Source organism: Copadichromis virginalis, linkage group LG23 (genome assembly GCF_057382275.1).
Source record: "Copadichromis virginalis isolate Kocher_CV1m ecotype Utaka linkage group LG23, C_Virginalis_male_GT1.1, whole genome shotgun sequence".
NCBI classification, from domain to species: Eukaryota; Metazoa; Chordata; class Actinopteri; order Cichliformes; family Cichlidae; genus Copadichromis; species Copadichromis virginalis.
Genome location: NC_140639.1, coordinates 28,914,769 through 28,932,162, shown reverse-complemented (window position 1 = coordinate 28,932,162; position 17,394 = coordinate 28,914,769). Strand labels below are relative to the sequence as shown.

The 17,394-nt window shown below is 42.5% G+C and overlaps 1 protein-coding gene across 1 annotated transcript in view; it reads left to right on the top strand.

Annotated features, from left to right (window-relative positions):
• Positions 1–16,894, top strand: part of prox1a (prospero homeobox 1a) — a 43,491-nt gene extending 26,597 nt beyond the window's left edge. Inside the window, exon 7 of the mRNA XM_085448349.1 lies at positions 14,789–16,894. Within this exon, the coding sequence (XP_085304475.1) occupies positions 14,789–14,974 (186 nt within the window). The 3' untranslated portion in view covers positions 14,975–16,894. The remainder of the gene's footprint in view (positions 1–14,788) is intronic.
• The last annotated feature ends 500 nt before the right edge of the window (positions 16,895–17,394 follow it).

The following is a 17,394-nucleotide window of genomic DNA, read 5'->3' as shown; positions in this document are numbered from 1 at the left end:
ACACACACAGAAGTCTTCTCCTTTCGCCAAATTTAGCATCATCAGAGTTCCACCTTGGTTTGTCCCCATCGCACCTCCCTCCCTCCTCTCCTTCCTCCACTTTTTGCTCTTTCCTTGCTCCCTCTCCTTCCTCCCCCTCTTCCTGCTGAATGTGTCCTCTATTGATATGGTCTCTTCGTCACCTCCTCTCCTTCGCATCCTCCTTTCATTTGCCTTTGTCCTCTCCTCTCCTCCTCTTTCTTATCGCCCTCCAATTCCTCCCCGTTGTCCCCTTAACTTTTCCCTCCACCTTTGCTCTAATTTTTGTTCTTCCCCTCCATAATCCTTCCATCCCATCTTATGTCTACTCTTACTATTGTGTCATCATCTTTATTATTGTTACTTTTTACATCTTTGTACTTCCAAGGTTATGTTTTCCTGGTTAAAATGGAGCCAAATCTTAACTAAAGCTCTATGTGGTGAATTTTTAAAATGGCCCATGCTTCGGTTGAGGAAACAAAAAAGCCTGTCATTAGTAAAGTTACAGGGCCAGCATTTTAAATAGTTATTGCAGTGGAAAGGTAAGTGATGTGTGTGTGTGTGTGTGTGTGTGTGTGTGTGTGTGTGTGTGTGTGTGTGTGTGTGTGTATGTGTGTGTGTGTGTGTTGGCGTAAACAGGCCCCAGTAATTATAGCACCTTCATTAATTACCTTCTCCTCCAGCCACATTCTTTCAACTCTTCTGTCTTGTTTACCTCTCCCTCTCTCTCACTGTCTCTCCATCCTTACTCTCTCCTCACCCCCCCCCCCCCCCCCCCAATCTCTGAAACAATTTTGTGCTAATTGCAGCTCTGCCCACCAACTAATGAGGAAGGCGAAAAGAAGAAGGAAACTGGAGTAAGGGAGAGAGGAAACAGGAAATAGTCTCATCTTCAAAAACCAAACAAAAAAAAGACAGAGGGGTTTTCTTTGCCAGGACGCTCAGGGAAAGGTGTCAGCTCCTACCTTCTGCCAGGAGGGAGAGAAATGTTTCCTCTTTTTTTTAATATACCGAGAACAGATTGACGAGTTGTTGGTTAAGGCTGCCAGCAGCATTAGGCGCGCCGCTCCTGACTTGCCTGAGAGTGTGTGTTTTGAACTTATTAAGGATTTATGCTTTGGTGGGTTAGGCCTGCCAGAGCAAACGGGAGCACATTCCTAAACATGCAGACTGACTCCACCAGTACCTGCTCAGCTCGGCTCGTCTCGGCTCAGGCTTTAGGGTTTTCCATTAGGTGGTAGTGCCTGGTACCAGGAACATTTTTACCCCTCAGCCATAAAAGGCTGATGAGGTATTCTTCTCACCCTGCGGGGCGGGCAGCTGGGTGACTTGGACACCCAAGTTGGTGAATGCGATAAGTTCAGAACAAAGTGACATAGGAGTTTCAAGTTGATGCCACAGGTGTATCTACTAAAAATCTCAGACGAGCTTGAATCTGAGTGACCTTGACCTTAAGGTCAGAGGTCAAGTTTTTTGAAAATCTTTTGAACACGATAACTCAATAAGGAAGTCACATAGGACTTTGATACCATAGGCGTATCTACTTGGAGGCTGAGGCCAGAGTTCCAAGCGAGCTGAGTCGGTCTGAAAATGTGGCGTCAGCAGACTGCTCGCCACTGATTGGTGGCACTCGATGAGTCGTGAGAGCAACAAGAAAAATGACAGCATCGCCTTGATATCTGTGTTTGTGTCTCATACAAATGATGTCACGGGACTTTAATCGCATTGCTGTAACATCTCTGCACACATTAGGTGGTACACAGTTGAAATGGAAAATGTTGGAAATTGGGTCGAGTCCAGCCGAGTGGGAGCTAGTGGAAATTATACTTATCCTTACTGTCTCTGTCAGCACAGCTGCACATCACACACACACACACACACACACACACACACACACACACACACACACACACACACACACAAATACACACAGATACTCATTTGTATTTGTCTGAAAGGAGCAGAGATGCCCTCCCTTGAAGGGTGGGTGTGGTTTCTGCTAAAATCTACCCTTTGACTTTGAACGACACATACACACACTCACTCACAAACACCTGGAGGCCACAGGCTGGTCACACACTCACATTTCAGGGCTATCCGATTTCATAAGCTGTGCACTTCATGAAAGGCTAAACTCCTCATGTCTTTCTCCGCCGTTTTAGATTCTTTGTTACCCTTTCGCTCTCGTTATTCATCTATTCAATCGTCTTTTCCGCTTCTTCTTCACGTGAGCCCGGTGAAAAGGGGGTCTGAGCTCAACTCCCAGGAATCGATTTTGGGAGGCGTGTTTCTCTTCACACTGGTAACAATAAAAAAAACAAAACCCTGAGTGCAGATTTTTTCCCCCATTTCTTAAATATGCGTTCTCTGTATCAGCGTCAACCTTAAGTTTGTCATTGTTCCCTTAATTTTAATCAGTCTGTCTGCCGTCCTCACCTCTTCTAGTCATAACCTACCCAGAAGGGACAAACACACACACACACACACACACACACACACACACACACACACACACACACACACACACACACAGTAATTCATCAGCCCTTTTGAGAGGAGGTGAATTTCAAAGACTACACCTGTCCTGCTTTCTTTCGCTCTCCACCCTCTTTTTTTTTTCTTCTCAGCTCTGATCTCTGCCTCATTCTGCATTCAGAGCTTTGGACTTGGTATTTAAAGTACGCTCGCTGTGCTTCATGTGATGTTGGGTTTTGAGCACTTCTAGAGACACCAGCTTTTAATTTGACACCACCCCCAGGTATTTAATGTTTCCCGCCCTTGTAAAAATATTAAAAGAACAAATTAAAATACAAATGTTTAAAAGGGCGTAAGGGAACCAGCTCAGATTAACAGTACAAGTGTTAGTCCTCTATGAAGCTGTTATACCATACTTATTTGCTTTGCTGTGTATATGCCTGCGTAGGTCAGGGTGGAGGGGGATGGGCACTACAGAGGTCGGGACAGCGACACCTGACACCAGCATCCTGTAACACATTGTGAACTGCAGGCTATTGAAACACTTAGGAAAAGATCTGAGTCGTGCTAAAAGGTGAAGTCAAAACACTGAAGTGTGTGTCTAATTATGAGCAGACACAGTTTAACGAGAGTTTCCTCGTGACTTCACTTCTCTACAAAAGCCTTGAGGTTTTGAAAGGTGCATTGTTTTAATTACTCATTATAAGTTGTATATGTGGGACTGGGTTTCTGTGCGACACACGCAGATCCATAAATCACATGAACACACACTCTCGAGGCTGCTGTCATTCCAAGAATGAGCTCCGAGTCTTCCCCGGCATCTCTTGCTTTCTATTGCTGGTTGACAGAGAGCGGTATGCTGCAGACAATGCCACCTGCCAGTTTCTGTCACTATAATTATAGCTATCTGCCTGCAGTGTGTGTGTGTGTGTCTTAGTATTCCAGTTGAGAAGAAGAAGGCATCATCTTTGTCACTGAGCCTGATTGGAGTCACGAGGGGCGGTTTATGTGTGTGTTTGTGCATGTGTGTGACTGTGTATGGTCTTCCTGTAACTCTGTGTGTGTGTTGAGCATGCAGTGATTCCCTTCTCCTACCCCAGCTGTCTCCTTAGCTTTAACAATAGGCCTGGTAACAAAGACGTGGCCTTCAGCCTCTATCATGTGATGCTAGTGGTCTGCAGCCTCTCAGTCAGATGACCAAGGCTATTGTTCTTTATGGGTGACACACATAAACGTACGCACACAAGGAAGACTACACACACACACACACACACACACACACACACATCTGAGGAGGAACAGCACGTGTGTGAACAGGCACGCGCGAAACCGGAGCAGGCGGAGAAACGAAGACGCTTGTAATGATAGCACACAAAACGCAGACACTGATGAGATAGTGACAACAGACACACACACACACAGGCCCAATCTCAGGACGCAGACCCTTCCTCTCAGTCACATGCCGTTTGAACAAAGAGAAACGTTATTGTCACTGTCCTGCTGACAGTGAGATCAGTGACTGATTGACAAAAGAGCAGCTGAGAAAGGAAACATATTGCCGATGTCCTGGAGGAGCCTCCAGTCTCCACTCTGACTTCTAATGTCACACTTACTGACTAAAAGCTCACACTCAGGCACTCACAACTCACATTGTTGAGAAACAGATGAGACGCATCGATATGCCGTCAAATTGATATTTATTCACCTGTGTGTGAGGAAGCTGTGAATCAGCATCATGTTTCCTGATTTACGTGGGAATGGCCGCTACGTGCCCACTGCGAATTTCAGTGACTGTGTCAAAGAGCAACTTAGGTAGCTCTATGTTATTTATGTGAAGTGGCTGGGAGGCTGAATGGTGTGTGGCTTTTTTTCAAAAGCTCCTAAATGTTCGGGGTCCCCAAACTCACAGCTTCTAAGGTGTGTCACGCTAAAATTATGCAACCAGAGGGCAAGATACAGACGCAGGTGAGCTTTAGGAGGCTTCTTTCTTAATGATGAACGGATGAGTTTAAATGTAGGAAAACAAAGGAATGCAGACACAGATGGGATAAAAAGTCAACATCTTAGGGCACATATAGCTCACTAGGTAGTGCAGGTGACCCATATGTCAGTAGGCTCAGATTCAAGCCTGGCTGGGACCCTTTACTATGGTTGTGGTTCCCTTTGTTTCACTCTCTGCACAGTTCGGTCAAAAAGTTTATCTTCCAGCCAATATCTCTGACTCAGCGTTTAACCAAACGTTAGTCTTACAACTATGCTGAACGCTGTAACACTAAGCACCACAAGCTAAATCTAGACCGCTGTGAGATCCACCACAGGAAAATATGAAATAAAAAAGATTTTTTTAAGACTGAGCCAGAGTTAACAGGTAAGATTCAGGAATACCCACCAGCAAATGTGTCCGTCTGCATTCACGTTTCCTTCCAGATGTTGATTAGTTGACGAGTGGGTCCTGATAGAGAAGGGGGCACCAGTGGAGCTCATCAGGAACAGGAGATTTATTCTCTATTGCAATGGATTGACACTCAGACTTACCAAGTGCCCATTTTTCCAATTTAAAAATGCCGTTAGATCTTTTTCTATATGTAGAAGAAAAGGAGATTCTACTCATGCATAACATGGTCAGAGCTCTGGACAGTCACATTGTCTAACATTAAGTAACATAACTTTGTGATGTGTTGGGCTCCCAGGCGTCTTACCACTTCCTCTTTAAAGCTTACCTGCTTTGGTTTGGACTTTTTTCTTTCTCCCCTCAGCATACAACTGCTGAAATGCTGAAACAATGGCTAGCGGTGATGCATACATCTACCAAACTTTTACTTTTAAACTAGATTCAAACGCTTTAAAAACAACAACAACAACAAAAACAGGGCAGCTCTGTGTCATTTGGATGTCTCTTAGACCTCTAATCAACAGAAAATTGCACTGAGCTAAAATACAGAATGTTCCTGTCGAAGGAGAAAGGGTGACAGGAAAAAGATGTAGAGGGAGAATGGACTCTCTTTGCTGGCTGTGTGTTTGTGTGTGTGTGCCTGCACGTGTGTGTGTGTGTGTTTGTATTTTCCTGCCAGGGTGTGTGTGACAAGAGCCAGGTCTGATAGCAGTGAAAGCGAGAGAGTGAGAGAGAAGGAAAAAGGAAGCAGATGCCTGTGTGTTGGCACAAAAAAAGATACGTCCACTCAGTGCCTCACACACACACACACTCATATAACAGCATTTGCTCAGTCCACAGAAGGAGCAGCACATGAAAGAGTTCCAGTATTGTCTCCATGATAGAGAAATACTCCACTGACCGACAGCACAGTGGACCTCAAGGCCACAGAGCGAATTAATAGCAAAGAAGAAAAAGACCGTGAGTGTGTGTTTGTGTGTTTGATGTGAAATTAAAGAGACTAAGGAGGAGGTTTGAAAAAGACAAGCAAGGTCAAAAATGATCAATGATCAAGCAAAGCACGCAAGTGAAAGCATTCAAGCGAATCTTGAATCAAATACAGACATCTCCTTCACTGACGGAGCGAAGCAGACAGACTTACAGAAAACAGAAGGAACAACACACACACACACACAGTCTCTGTTTACACACCTTCATAGTCAAACATATGGTGTTTGTATAGTGATTTCTTAAGAGCACAATCTGTCTGTTTCCTCTTTCTGTGCAAGACGGCGAGTGAGGATGGAAAGGAAAAAACAACATAGATAGACGAGCAGAAAACATGGAAAGCAGAGGCAGCTGAGGACATGAAGACACAGACACACACACACACAGAGCATATGCATCACTCTGGGTCTCATGGTGACAACATGAAGAGAAAAGGCATTAATCCTTCTGGGAGGATACGGGGAGTCAGAGGAAGAGGAGTGGCTTAAATTCAGAGGAAGAGGGAGGGAAAAGGAGAGAAAAGAAGGTGAGCAGGTGATGAGCGATGCAGAGGAAAGCATAAAAGGATGGAGGGAGGCGGTGCCATCAGTGCTGCTGAGTGACTCTGATGTCCCAGTACTGTCACAACATCAGTGATATCAAATCAGTGACCTAAATTCATAATTTTCTGAACAACTGCCTATTTGTTACCTCAGTTAGATGTTATCTTGCTTAGTTTTTATGCTAAAGACTAAGTACTGCCTGTTTTTAAAAGCACACCCTCGAAACAAGGATCACATCCTTTTGTGTCAGCGGAGGTCGGTGGATTTTGCCAAATATGGATAAACATCGGCATCACATTGTAGATGACAAGGATGGCAGACCATAAAAGAAAAAAGAAAAAAAAAAACAGGAAGCAGAGGGCTAGAGCTGGTAAAATACGCCAAAGACTTCTTTCTTTGGAACGACAATGGCGTGACGCTCTCGTTGTTCTGATGCTGTCACTGTGGCCACCCGTCACCAAGCAAATGCAGGAACAGTTGTTACCAAAGGTCTTCCTGTTCAACAGCATCCCCGAAACTTCTTTTAGGAGCCCTAAAGTAGGTGTACTAGGTGCAAATGTAGCATCTTAACACAAAAATGGCCTGTAGAGGCCTGGATGTCGGAGTTTTGATTCATAATTTGTGTTAAATTGATTTTCTCCACTTGTTGAAAGCACAAGGTCACATCAGGCCTCACCTTATCTTAAAGACCTCATAGTACCATATCGCCCCATTAGAGCATTTCACTCTCAAACTGTGGGTTAGGGTTACTTGTGGTTCCTAGAGTATTTAAAGTAAAATGGGAGGCATAGCCTTCAGCTTTCAGGCCACTCCGCTGTGGATCCAGCTCCCAGTTTAGATTCAGGAGACAGACACCCTCTCTACTTTTAAGCTTAGGCTTAAGACTTAATAAAGCATATAGTTGGGGCTGGACCAGGTGACCCTGAAGCTTTCATGTTTTGAATGTGTTAAAATGGGACAAAATAAACATAAAAAAGTAACCCACTTATGAAGGGCTCTCCTTTATTCTAAAAATATTTGAATGCAACCTTGCCCTTTTGTGCTCGTGGCCCGCACTGTTAAAAAAGACTAAATTAGTAAACAGGCGTAACTGTTGCTAAGTGGTTACCGGTCGTGTTCGTGTTTTCAGGCCGGGGTGCTGACATTTTCTTTCGCTGGTGATCTTTCCTTTGTGTTTTCAGCCACAGCAGACTCCACTATGTTTGCCAACAGCACAGTTATCCCAATCTGAACTAGAGATGGCACAATACCACTTTTTTATGTCCGATACCGATACCATAAATTTAGATATCTGCCGATACCGATATGAATCCGATATAGTGTTTTTTAATCAATAAAACTGTTTTTTTTAATATCTTGCTGCATATTGTATAAGTTCATACTCAAGTTTAAAAAAACAACAACACTAAAGCTATTCTGTTATACCTGTATGTAAAAAATACACTGCACCCAAAATATTTCATAGTTCAGCAAAACTGATCAATCTAATGAACTTAAACCTACTCCATCCTTCCTATTCTGGTATTTTAAAGAGTAAGCAACCTAACTAATAGGGTTACAAACTTCCAGCAAAAAAAAAAAATAGGGAACCACCCCCCACCCTCCACCTCATGATGCTTAATCGACGTAATCAATTTTAATTTTTTCAACTGCAACTTGATGCAGTGTGAAAAAAAATGCACAGAAATAAATTATTTTTCAAGAATAATTAAATAGATTCAACATCTTTCTTCTACAGAATTGCAGACTGCACAGATCATACCTTCCCAAAGGAAAAAGTAGTATAGCTTACCAGGGTATATTAGACTTAACAGTTACTATATATAGTAATGGACTTCTATATATTTTACATAAGATTAAAACTTTGGGTGTAAGATTCAGACAATTATTTATTAAAAGCTAGACATTTTAAACGAGAATAAGAAAGAAAAGTATGTCTTTGTGCCCCCTTTTCCCTGTTAATGCCCTATCGGCCCCCCTGGCTAAACTTTGCTAGATCCGCCCCTGCACAGTTACCAGCCGTCAGCTACGTAGAAAAAGATCCTGGTGTAGAAAGTAATATTAAATAAATTCTAACAACAGATTATCAAGTTTAAGCTGGTTTGGTAGCGAGGCTACAAATACACACAGCCGCTCTATCACGTGAGCACACTGCTCCGACATGCTACGGTTATGAGCCGAGTTACGCCATGTTGCAAGTTTTGTGAGGTGCTTTTTTGATATTTAATGGATCGATTACATTTTTTTATTTCTCTCCGATATCTGATCCAGTAATTTACATCAGTATCGGACCGATCCGATATTACGTATCGATATTACGTATCGGTATCGGTCCGATACTGATGTAAATTAGTATTGCTTTTACCGCTACTAGAAACACAAAACGCATCAGATTTAGGAGAAAAAAAATTCAAATTTTTTTGGGAAATCCCTACTTTTAAACTAGTATAGAAATGTACAAATGAAAGAAGAGAATAGATGGACTGCGATTAAATGTGTCAACAAAAGAAAAACAGCAGTTCAGATATTCACTAGTCTCTATAAGCGAGGGTGATGAATTTGCCTGACGATAAACACTCTGATTTCTCATAAGAATAAACTTCCAGGAAGAGATCAGGAAAGGATGAGCCTGTGAGGCGGATGATGAAGGGATAGAGTGAGTGGATGAGAGAAAAAGGAAGGAGACAAAAAAAGAGAAAAAGCAGGAGCGAGGGCGTCCCAGTAGGCCTCTTTGTTGGGCAGCGATTTAGAGATTTACAGGCTCTTGTCCTTCTGTGTGTGTGTGTGTGTGTGTGTGTGTGTGTGTGTGTGTGTGTGTGTGTGTGCACATCTGTGTCTGTGTGTGTGAAGAGAGAGTAATTGAGCCTCCCTTCATCCAATATTTACCCACCAAACCGGAGCAATCATGCGAATTATGTTTACTGGGAACGAAGTGTCTTTCTTCCTCTTTAGCTTTCTTTCTCCTTCCCACTTTCCCCCAATCCTCCGCCGTCTCTCTCTCTCTCCTGGCAACTAGATACCAAATCAAGATCCTAGCCAGGAGTAAATCACAAACACACACGCACACACACAGGGAAAACATGCCCATCTGTATTGATGATGGCCTAATTTAGATCTCTTTATTGGACTGATTTACGATGGCCAGACAAATCTGGGCATCTGGACCGAAGTATGTGTCTGTGTGTGTGTGTGTTTGTATATGTGTGTGTGTGCGTGCATGCGTGCGCGCAGGGCTGTCCAGTTAAGCCGACACCAAACCGGACACACAATATCCTCCCTTCTTTGTTCCCTTCTTTTCTTCCTGCGTTTCTCCCCCTGCCTCTCTTTGAGTCAGCGGTGTCCTTTTTGTCGTCTTGCTTCAGCACTTTGAGTTCTCTCGCCGCTGCCGCGATGACACGCGTCATCCCGAAAAACACACGGTGATCATCAAGCTGAAGAGGCGCCCGCAGCAGGGCACTTATAGGTCAAGGTCAGCGAATGTCTCGCAGTGCAAGTGTGCAACTCGACAGTTTTTGCGATTTCAGATCATCAGTCACAAACAGCAGACGTGGGAAAACATTTCATTAGGTGCTAAAGGTGCATCGGAGACTACGACAGGCTCTACACCACTAACATACATGCAGAGAATATAAATGTCAGTGCGGAAATGCAATTTATGCAAGGAGATGTTGAAACGGAGGGGATCTGTGTTGGTTTAAGATAAGAGCCGATTTTAACAACTAAAGGATGAAGGGATGTGCTCTGGGAGGGAGAGGACGCCTCAAAGGCACATTCATCTTAAAGATCAAGCTCAGGTTTCAACTTTTATTTGTCCCACGGGCAGTTTCACAGCAACCATTAACCAGCATCTTGACTTAGTGGTTTTCTCTGATTTCCTGCAGAGCTAAAAAGCAAGTATGTAGTTGTAGCACCTCCCGAGGTTTGATGGTATAATCTAGTTTTTGCTATGAAAGGGAATTATATTGTATTCTTTATAAATGATGTCATGGTTATAGCTTCTGTCTGTATTAATGTGGCTAAAAAGACTAAGAAATCCAAGATGATGTGATGGTTTTAGACCTGTGAGGCTAAGCCTGTACAGGAGCTGTAAAAGCAAATTTAAAGTATAACAAAAATAGTTTTAAACAGTCCAGAAAGTTTGATCTACTGCCCTTTTTTAAGAAATGCAGACACAAAGTTCTGCTAAGAGTTTGTTAATAATATTTTTAATGAACTGCTTTTACCCAGTTACAGTTTCCACTAAAAATAACAGAAAATAATAAATATATTATTCCCAAAATGCTGGCTTTAACAATTTAGATTAAAGTTTCCATGTATTTCTGTTATACTTATATACATAGTAATGTAAGTAATGTGAAATGTGAGATTTAACAGAATCTAGTCAAATGAAATTTACTTGATTGGTATCCATTCTGTTTATACAAGCACATTAATAACATATTTGACTCATTATTAAATAAAAAAAAAACAACTTTGATTTTATATCTTTCAGTTGCATTTTGTTCAAATTGTACATGTTTATTGAAGATGGAGAAACTTTTCTTTTCTTTTTAGTGCAGATTAGATTAGAGTCAGCTAATAAAAGTATTGCTACAAAGCCAATAAAATGCAGTTAAAGTCAAACTAGAACTGGAAAAAAAACTGTTTCAAGATACATGAAAAGCTGAAAGTGTTTTCTTGTGTTGACTAATTAATGTGGAAAACCCAGTCACTAAGTGGTTATTAAAATGTTTTCAGAATTTGCAGATTGATTATGATTCAGCTCATAAACCATGACCCACTGCTCTCACCTACATAAGCTTCCTGGTTAAAGGTATCGGTACCGGTATCGGCAATACTGGCTTTGTATTTGCTTGATATTGGATCGATATCAAAAGCTGTGCTATCGCACAGCGCTGACTTTCATTCAAGCTGGAAAATGTCAAGGATTTCCAAAGTTTATCCAAGCGTAGTTTTTAAACAGTTGTTGATGAGCCTGATGGAACCACGTCAGGAAAGCAAGAGTGAGAGTTTGTTCCATCTCTGCATGCGATGCATCATGAATTTGGGAGGAGGTGGGATGTTTTGGGCTGTTTTGCAGGTGACACTGCTGGGGACTGATTAAGAATTCAATAGGCTCTCATCCAAACTGGTCACAACAGCACTGTGCAAAAACACATCGTCTCATTAGGTTTGCACTAAGCGGAGCCATCATTTCTTTTTCCAACAGGACACACCTCCAGCTGTCCAGTGTACTGTGTGTTTTTATGGGTCTCAAGGCGTTTTCACCCTCCCTAAGCTACAGGGCTTTCTAACTTATGAATTAAGCACTGAATTGAAGGACAGTTTAACCACAGAGAGTGACTGTGCACTGCATCTGGCCTCCACTGCAGAGTGAGGGGAAAAGCATCCAACGCAAGTGCACCACACATGTGGACGTTCCTTTAAGAGTGTAAGGAAAGCATTCCAGGTGATGACCTCATGAAGCTCTGAGTGGATGCCAAGAGTTATCAACATGGAGGCAGCTACTATGAAGAATAAGATGTAAAGCATATTTTGCCCAAAAACTTTGCTTCCTAGAAAATTCTGTGCATTATGCCACTTTTTATTTCTTCCACAGTGAGGTGGTAGGAGACCAGAATCAAAAAAGAAAAAGCAGATCTGATTTTAGAAGTAGACTCCTTCACTGTGTTGTAAGGACTGGTAGATGCTTCTTAAACAGGTAATGCTGATATTTGGCTTGTGCCAACTGTGCCAAAGTCTTTTGTTCAACCAATAGCATCACTACAACTTGGGCCCCAATCACACAGGCCTAACAGACCAGGCAACCTCTGGTCGCTAGGGAAAAATGTGTATTCCCTGACTGACTCCTGGAGATTAATGGCAGCAGGGAAGTAAAACTGGTCTGAAAGATAAATATCGTAACATACCCGCAGACCTCTATGCGATGAAAGCTAGCAAGTTGCGAAGGTCTCCAAGCTAAATAGTCAAGTTAGACACAAATCAGAAACAGAGACTGTCTGCCTTCAAAGTGAAAATGTAAAGGTGAATCTTCCTCATTTATGGTTCGTGTTGAATGTCACACTCAGTAATTGGTTAGTGTCTGCAGACAAGTTAGCTTCTTCTATGCAAACTACGGGAGACCAAATTTTTCAGTGCAGACTCTCTGTGTAGGTAACAACTTGCAACCACTTGCAAACCAGTTGGGGAATGGTTGGTTGACAGGTGGTCTCTGACCTCTGTTACTGTGGCCTAAGTTGTAGTAATTCAAAAGGTTGAAAAAAAATGGCCATCGTCCAGAAGAGCATAGTTGGAATAATTTGTGAAGCCAAATATCAGCATTATTCCATAGCAAACAGTCTCAAGGCCTGTGTGACTGAGGCCGTACTTCCCACACAGACTCTCTCTCTCTCTGCTCTTTATATTACTTGATATGGTCTTAAGTGACCTGTGATTGGCTAAAGTCTCACCTATATGCTACATTTTCTAAAGCCTGAAAAAGACCTCAGTAGAGTTTTGACTACCCAAGCTTTAATCTACTGAAGACTCTTTACTGAGTAGGTGTGTCCAAACTTTTGATACCATCCTGGAAAGTTTTAACTTTTATATGTGTGTGAGAGTAAGCTTGTATGTCGTGTGTGTGTGTGTGTGTGTGTGTGTGTGTGTGTGTGTGTGTGTGTGTACAGTAGCGTCTACACTAAGACAATGACAGAGGGCCTCATTGAAATAACTGTGGTCTCAGGGGGCCAGCTAAAAAAGAGAGAGGGTAGGTTAGGGTAGACAGAGTATATGAGAGTCCAGGGAATCATTTAGACTGCGAGTGTGTGTGACTGTGTATGCGTGTGTGTGCGTGGAGTGATTCATCCGTTCTGGTGGCAGCTAACCTTGGCATGTCCTGCCACGCGTGACGGGGGTTACACCCAGACAGCTCTGTGCCGTCCTCCACGTGTGTGTGAGCTTGTTGGGGTGTATAGGTGGGTGTACCTTGCCTTGAAGAGTCAGCTGTGTGTGTTTGGGTGTGTGTGTGTTTGCATCTGCATACAAGAAAAAGAGCCAAAACAGAAGAATAAAAGGAGACAGGGAGGAGGGAGGAGGGGGAGTATCCCAGTCAGGTTGTTTAGTGTCTTTGTATGATCTTGCCCCCGGGAGAAAGGGCAGGAAAAAAAGACTGAAAAATGTGTGTGTGTGTGTGTGTGTGTGTGTGTGTGTGTGTGTGTGTGTGTGTGTGTGTGTGTGTACCTCTCTGTGTGCCATTGTTCTGTTGTCAGAGTTACAATGACACACACACAGCATTAAAATCTACACACACACAAACACACACAGTCTGACGGATCACACACCACTGCTCACCTGTCATCGTCAAAGACTGCGTGTTTGTGATCTGCCATTATGTGAGAGTGTGTGCGTGTCCACAAGGAGCATGCATGCACACACACACACACACACACACACACACACACACACACACACATACATCTGGGAGTTGTTAAGAATGGGGAAGTACAGGGAAGGGAAGTTCTGAAGAACAGTTTACTGACAGGAATAGTAATATTTGGTCACCTGAAACAGCCGCACGCTTAATTCTTCATCATTTTGCGTCATCAGCATTCTGGAAGCCGGCCTGCTCACTATTTAAAGATTTATACATGTGTGTTGTTTTTCTCTATTTCAGTTCTCCCTTTTTTGACAGCGTATTGTTTAGTATTAGTCACGGCACATGTGTATCATGTCATATGGCATAAACCAACCTGTTCAAACAGTTACGCAAGAATGTGTCTTTTTTTATTTTGAGTTCTTCTTCATTTATTTTATGGACTTTTATGGCCACAGAAATAAAATGATCTCATTTATAAAGCAAAAATAAAATTAGTTGATTAACTATAAAGTATGCGCATGACTTAAACTGAATAAAAACATTAAATAAATAATTTGCAATAATCGCCAACATGTACGTGTTTACTCTGAATCTCTGAGCACATTTCAAGTTCAAGTTCACGATCCTCCGTTTGTGCTGCTGTATTTTTTACATAAAGACACGTCTCAAGTTGTCCTGTGATGTAACAGGATTTAATATGAATTTAAGATCAGCTACAATATTAACGCCCCTGATTCTCCTGTAGCTGTTCCTGCAGCAGAGCGCCAACATCTGGTGAGGACTGTTACAGCGGCAGATTAATATCCATAGTTTTGGCACTGGATACTACAGTCACATCTGGCTGCAATGTTCTAATGTCCACATCATTTTTCAGTTACTTTCCCTCTTGCACTCCAGGTTTTCTGAGGTGGAAATATGCTGTGCTTGTGCAGAAAGAAATGCAGAAACACAAGTGGGAAGTTTTTCCTTCAAAGATCAAATTGGTGATATCACCCATGATTTATTTTTTTCTCCTTTCAGGTTCCTGATCGATTCCTGGAGGTGGCCCAGGTGACCCTTCGTGAGTTCTTCAACGCCATCGTGGCTGGAAAGGATGCGGACCCATCCTGGAAGAAGGCCATCTACAAAGTGATCTGCAAACTGGACAGCGAGGTTCCTGAGGTCTTCAAATCCCCCAACTGTCTACAAGAGCTCCTCCATGACTGACTAGGCCAAGGGAAGAAGCAAAGCAAGCTAGACAGACCTCCGAGGACAGTGAGAAGACTGTAGGAAAATGCCGCCAAATGCTCGGAGTTAGACTAGTCGGAGGTCTGTGATGAAATGCGATTGAAGGTTTGTGACGTTCATAAAGATATGAACAGGCAGTTCTGTTCGGAGGCTGCCAGAGAGCTTCGCTTATGGTTATCATTTGGTCAGCCCGTCTTTTAAAAACAAGATGTTCTATGAAGAAAAAAAGCTTTTCCTCTTACATGAGGTGCCGGGCTGCGACCCAGAGTGCGGTTATGCTCAAATTAACATATTTTGTTGGGGAAATGAAAAAGCAAAATGGTGAGAAACAGAATCCCATCGAACTGGCAGAGAAGCTCCTCGTCCTTGAAAACCCTCGTCTTCTCTTTTTCCTCCGCCTTGTTTAAACTTTTCCATCCTTCTCCGGAGGAACAAAGGTGCGATGAAGATGACGATTTGACCTGTGACTTCGAGTCAGGGGGCAGACTAAAAATTAAAGAAGATAATATATGAAAAAAAGATCTTTTTATTGTGGATGTTTTTAAGTTACATGGACATTTTTGAGACAAAAAAGTGGTTTGTGTATTTTTTTCTTTCCTTTGTATAAGCTTACATCCTCTCTTCTACGACATGCACACAGATACACCCCTCATAGGAAAGCACAGTAGCATTCCCAAATCCTCACCTGAATCCAGACAAACTGGGCAAAAAACCCACTTAGTTGTTGTTTATCTGATTCATTTCCCCTCCTGTTTTTACTTAAGCCTCCTCTTATTGTACTGAGACTTACTGAGTGTCTATATTGACTGTGTGGCTCTCTCCCTGCCCCATCGCTCTCTGGCTGCCCCCTTCTCTTCACATATCCAGAGCATCAGAGATTCATCAGTACTGGGTTTTTTAGCAGATGCTAGAATTGACAGCTGCAAACATTTCAGATGAAAATCCACAGTAACTAAAAAAAAAGTAAAAATCTGTTCTAATGCATTAATTCAGCAGCTGCATTTAGGTCCTAATGTCAGCAGACTGAAATGTTGCTGCTTTTTAAAAATGTTTTATTTGTTTGTTTGGACCAACCCTGTATCTCCATATGCTGTTTGCGCAGGCGTTCCTTAAATTGTCTTTATTTGATCTGTACATGATCTGTACTGAACAGGCAAATAATCATTTTAGTTCCCTCTGGGGGACAAATGATATAATGCACGTTTCCTAATCTGCTGTTACATACGCACCAATGTCAAAACGATAAGATGAGTCACTGTTTTCTTTACAAAACTTAAAAAACGTGGCACTGATTCATGAAACAAATTCTTGTGATATGTTTGAGGCTTGGTTTTGTCCATGATGCCCCCCTTAAGGCCTTCACTTTAAACCACTGTGTCACATTTCTTTTTAATTAAAAGTGTTGAAGATGTTCATAGATGCAAACAAAACAACGGTATGTCTCAGATGGTGCTTTGGCCACAGACTAATCTTTGGAAAAAATTGAAATCTGTGTTACACAATCATGATTTTTTTTTAAGTAATCATTAAATGTCCTGATAAGCACCAAACCAGTTCCCCAGGTACTTCCTCTCTGCTCTGGACAGCTGAGAGGGGGCAGCTGCACCGGCCGGGTCATGTGTGAAGTGTTTAAGGTTTTAACAGCTGAAGAAGAAAAAAAAGAAACAAAGCAAAAAAGAAAAAAAAAGAGACAACAAATGCTGATATTTGTAGCTTGTATAGATGTAATAAATACTCTGATCACTCTGATATTGTTATTATTTATAACTGAAATAATTATTCCTTTTAATGTTATTCTGATGATGACGATTATTAATGCTTGCTACAGATTTGACCAGTGGTTTAATCATGTTTATCCATCAAACTGCAACATGAAATAAATTATTCTTTGAACAAAAATCAGTCGGAGGTCGTTTGTAAGCTCGTCGCCACTTTCTTCCTGCTCTGTTTGCGCTCGGCTGAGGTGCGGAGGGCGTTGACCGCTTGAACGCACCAGCTCGCCGTCAACCCAAGCAGTAACTAGGCAACGCGATGGCCACTTTAACTCGGTCCATGCCCTCGTCCCCTCCCTCCCTCTCTCTCTCTCTGGATCCTGTATGGGGGGGGGGAGGGGAGGACATGTGATCCCTTGTTGTTGTTGCTGATGAATTGAAAAGAGGAGCGCTGTGTGATTATTGTCAGCACAAAAGCCTCAAAAAGCTGCTGACGCCTAGATTAGGCAGTACAAAGACGCAGGGACACACACGCACAACACACAAAAAGACATAGGTACAGGCTCTCAGTTGCGCACACAAAAACACGGGGACGAGGCCCTCGTTGCCCTACGCTGCTTCTCACTCCCTTGTTCTCTCCTCCGTTCATCCTCTCACACCCCTCCATCACTCCATCGCTGATATTAC